This window comes from Cupressus sempervirens, chromosome 3 (genome assembly GCF_028749045.1).
Source record: "Cupressus sempervirens isolate cs-2001-9-10 chromosome 3, ASM2874904v1, whole genome shotgun sequence".
In the NCBI taxonomy this organism is placed as follows: Eukaryota; Viridiplantae; Streptophyta; class Pinopsida; order Cupressales; family Cupressaceae; genus Cupressus; species Cupressus sempervirens.
The window spans coordinates 169,705,554-169,710,457 of NC_143120.1; the positions used below are offsets into that span (position 1 = coordinate 169,705,554).

At 35.4% G+C, this 4,904-nt stretch overlaps 1 protein-coding gene across 1 annotated transcript; it reads right to left on the reverse strand.

Moving 5' to 3' along the window:
* Positions 1–1,485: 1,485 nt before the first annotated feature.
* Positions 1,486–2,442, reverse strand: LOC149565305 (RAN GTPase-activating protein 1-like). The gene is made up of 2 exons (XM_089816294.1): positions 1,845–2,442; positions 1,486–1,667 (listed from the first exon to the last, which is right to left on the reverse strand). Exons 1-2 carry the CDS (start codon positions 2,440–2,442, stop codon positions 1,486–1,488), a joined length of 780 nt encoding a protein of 259 aa, XP_089672420.1.
* Between the last annotated feature and the right edge of the window lie 2,462 nt (positions 2,443–4,904).

The window sequence follows — 4,904 nt, forward strand, 5'->3', positions numbered from 1 at the left end:
TTATTATGAATAGTATCAATTTATGTTATTTAAATATTATTGTTAAAATATGTTATATAATATTATATGTTATTATAACATATTATGTTATGTAAATATAATATCATATTGTATTATTATTTATATTAACTCTTGTATCATATATAATATTATATTGATTAATTTGTTAATCAATTAGTCATTATATATATATTCGAATGTGATTATAATATTCATTTGTCTATAGTATAATCATAATATTTATTATTAAAATATATCAAAATGAGGGATATTACAGCCCTCTCTTCTCAAATTTTCTTGTCCCCAAGAAAAATCATTTATACACAAACTTTTTCATAGACAAGAAGCATATTTTCATACAAAGGCCTAGAAGATTTTATAAAGCATACATTTTTAATGAAAAAAAGAAGCAGGCATGATGTAGATAGTTGAAGACATGAAGTAGACACGATGTAGACACATCATACATAACCTTGATTAGATCCTAAAATTAACAATGCGCAATGACTATACTTCTTCATTAGGCTGATGAACCCTACAACCACAAAATAAGCATCAATACATGCATATAATTATATATAAACTTCAAAGAAATTCAAATAATAATAAGTTAATCCAAGCTAGTTCCATACAAAGCCAAAGAGCGAAACTTTGGCCCCCTTGGCCCTGGTGGTAGGTGTTAGGCATCTGCACGAGGTGTTCTACTTAGTAGATTTCTTGTTTGGCTAGAAAGGTTATTGTGAAAAGGAGTCATTACTATCTTTCCCTTAACTAGCACTAAAATAGAGTGTCCTAACCACTCTTCCTTGATTGCAGACTCCATAGGAAAGTTGATAGGGTGCTCTTATTATTTTCCCCTTAACTAGTACTACAATAGGGTGTTCTCCCCTAATTGCAGACTCTATAGGAAATTGGTAGGGTTCCCTTACTATCTTCCCCTTAACTAGTACTACAATAGGGTATTATAACAACTCTTCCTTGATTGCAGACTCCATAGGAAGGATAGATGCTCTTATAGTCTTTCCCTTAACTAGTACTACAATAAGGTGTCTTAACAGACCTTCCTTAATTGCAGACTCCATAGGAAAGTTATATATGGTAGAGTTTCTATATAGTCTTTCCCTTAACTAGTACTACAAGAAGGCATCTTATAGACCTTCCTTGATTGTAGACTCCATAGAAAAACTACTTGAAATCCCTAAATCATTTCTCAAATATTCAATTTTACACCTTTATGATTAAATTAATTAAGAAAACTTATAATTTCATATTTTAACTATGGTTTAACTTCCTCGAAGCCCCATTGGCTTCCCTCTCTATTCATTGATTGAATGTTATTGATGTTCCCTGGATCATATCTCGTCTTCTTCTAAAGACAATAGTGAAAAGGGATCTTCAATGTTTGTCTCACCTACTTTAGTATTCTCTTCCACCCACCACCAATAGAAGTAATGCATGGCTACCCCAAGACCAGCTCAGTTCAGATCATTGAGCTCCCTTGTCCTCGAGATAATTGTCTCCTACATTAAAAATAGCTAGCTTGCTCTTCTCAGCAAGGCATTTCGCTAAAGCTGAAGAAGTTTTTGGAGTGATATGATTTCCTATCACCGTGAGAACTCTCAGAGATGGAGCTGAATCTACGAGGCTATTGGCAATATGAATAACCCCTTCATCCACAAGATACATATTGTCCAAGTAAACTTCACAAAGCCCTGGATGTCTAGGTATGAGTTGGCTGAGAGCAAGCCCATAGATTGACCAAGACTGCTAAAGGCTTAAATTGAGCTTTTTCAACTCACTGCCTTATCTCCAAGCTCCTAATTAAGCTTTAGCACCTCATATACCTAGAGAACTTCCAATAAATTTGAAATCCTCTAAAGCAATACATTTCTCAACAAGCTCTGAAAGTTTCTCTGCTGCATCGTCTCCTAAACAATTGCCAGAGAAATACAAACACTTGATCCTTTCAATAGATGGAAGAAGCTCACAAAAGGCTCTGATGAATTCTCCACTTATCATGGTATTTTTGAATTTCATTTCTTCTAGCATTTTTTGATATTTCAAGAGTAGTTCAAAAGCTCTGAGGCCCTTCTCTCCAAATAAATCTAGTTCAAGTTTCAAGGATCTTAGCACGCACCCTGTGAAAACAGATGACAATATTGACATAACCTCAAGTGCCTCAGCCTTAGGTCTTAGAAAGAAAAAATCTACAAGTTCCACATCTTTCAAAGTTTTCTGAACACCCATCAAGACTCCTTGTGCAATATGAGCTACCCCCAATCCAAAGCTTTTGTTGCCAAAATGTATCAAGGAATTCCTAGAATCTTTTAGTGGCATAAAGAGCTCCGTAGCTAGATCTATATCAAGCAATCTTTGTCCCCCTGTTGACAAATCAAAATTAGTTTCTTTCATTTCAACTATTTCAAGCAATGCTTTCCTCATATTAGAGTTTTTTTTCCTTAGCAGGGGGTCCTTGCTCAAGGTAATCCAAAAGTAGCTTGCTTGTTTCCCTTGCATAAAACTTTGCACTAATACTACCATCAAAATCCAGGAAAATATTGGCATAGTGATTTATAGTAGAAAATGATATTGATTCTATTTGTTTTTCATACTCTCCTACCTTTTCTTTCCTGAAATGGCCATGCCTTTTGGAAGATATGGATTCTAGAACATGCATCCAAAATATAGAGCCAAAAATACGCTATCCAAAACTAGGCAATCTTGTTAATAAAAATAGTAAACTGGTTCAAAATGGGAATTTATATGTATGATGTACGGGTTTGTTTGTAATGTATGCCTTAATTTTAGTACAATGTAAAGTAAACTATAATAGGTGATAGCATAAAAAAGAGCTATAGTTGGTACAAGTTTGATAGCACAATAGTTGGACAAAGCATCAAGTTTGATGTAGATCTACTGCGTTCCCTTTACATGAGATTGCTCCAAACTTTAGCCTCTGCTGCTTGGAAAACAACATTAATACTTCATACAAACAGCGGAGCAACATATTCTTCTTCAAAGGGAACTAGTGTCTTTATATGATGAACAAAAAATAAAATACAGGTGAAGAAAACTACAGATAGAGTCCTCATTAGCATCGACACAGTTTTGGATCTGGATCCCCTAAGGAATGGTACAACCAAAAAGTCTTGCCTAATATTTCCTTCTTAATGAATAGGCGTGATAAATTTTCCTCTTCACTAGATACCTTTACCAATTGGATCTTCCAAGGTTATAACCAGAAAATTAGGGATGTGGCTACATTTTATCAACACGCATCTGTCTATTCAAGCCTCACAGTGCATCCATATTGACACCAAGAAGTTTTCCTCGCTATTGATGTTGCACAGGCCATGACCACGAAGCATTAACAAATTTTAGTAGTGAATTAAACACCATTGGCAACATTTTCCTGTTTGGCTAAATACAAGCATACACTTCACCATTTTTTGAAGGCTACAAGTGCTTTAATTTTTGTCATTCATTCTTATAATTTTAATACTGATATCACAGGGTGGCAGAATTGGGGCTCTGATACCATTTTTGGAACATTAGAATTTACTGTGTATAATTTTCTCCTTTTTCTCCCAGATTATGGCTGGTTTCCTTTTATTTCCCTTTTTATTCCTCCTTCTTATCTATTGCTCATTAATGATTCTCTAGATCATGTTGATTGTCAAATCATTCACACAAGGCATATTAAATGGTCTGCAAGCTATTTCTTCTTTCCTCTATTTGGTATATTTGATCTCATCTCAATCTTTCTTTATCAAGGATTCTTAGTCATTTGAATTTATTTTATCCCTTGATGACTTTGACTACCCTTAGTGTTGCTAGTCACATGGAGACCACTTTCAATCCCCTTGTTGAATGGTGGTTGCTTACTATATATATCTGCATAGGCATTGTGGTCGCATACTTTCATGATCTTGATTAATATAAAGGTTGAAAAAACTAATATAGATTTGTATAATCAATTTTTATTATATTACTATTACATCTATTGATATAACAGTATATTATATCCTCAAGATATAATCTATTGATATAACATTAGTTTGGAGGAAGTGCACTCTTAGTTTGAGGAGGCATCTGTGTTGCCCCTATCTCCTGTCCACCTCCAAGACCAACCTGAGGAATAGAAAGAGGAGAATGCAGGGTATGCAGAAGGGGAGTGCAAGTCAATGATAGGAAGAAAGCTTGGATAAAATTTAATGTCAAGACTTCAAAGATGGGCTTCTTTAGGGAGGCCATGAATCCCCAAATCCTCATGGAAAATCAAGAGGAACAATGGTTGGAAGAAATGTTTGACCCGACGATAGTGGCTATTTTAGACAGAGCTAGGGAGACAAGGATGAACCTCCTAAACAATGCTTGTAACAGTATGATTGACAATTTTAGATCAATCAAATAGATTTTCCATGAGTCAGAGGAGGTCAAAGAATATGTGAGTCATATTGAGGTAACAAGGAATGGGATGGATGCTAATAGGAGGAAAAATTTGGTTGATAGGCTCAGTTTGGCAGAAAGAAGGATACACAACCTGGAGAACTACAATCACAACCTTGCGAATCAGATGTTCACTTTGTTAAGCTCCATTAACAACATCATCATCTCTCTTACAAGCTGGATCAAAGATAGATAAATGCAGGATGATGAGGAAGGAAAAGATGGGGATGAAGCTAGAATGGAGGATGACTCTGCAAAGGACAAAACCATTCCTAATCAGGACCAGGGGGACCAAAGGGCACAACAGCTGGAAGTGGAGGAGAACCAACTTGCCTTTGAGGCTACTCAGGTTATGCAAGAGCTAGAGTGAAAGAGCGAGGAATAACTCTCGCTTGTTCTTTTGTTTTTCTTTGTCTTTTGGCTTTTGGTCTGGCTTTAGGCCATGGTTTTACTTG

Coding starts and splice junctions, on each gene's coding strand:
- LOC149565305 (XM_089816294.1), bottom strand. CDS start 2,442: ATGAGGAAAGCATTGCTTGAAATAGTTGAAATGAAAGAAACTAATTTT. Junction 1,668..1,844: donor ATTTATTGGAAGTTCTCTAG/GTATATGAGGTG, acceptor TTGTGGATGAAG/GGGTTATTCATATTGCCAAT.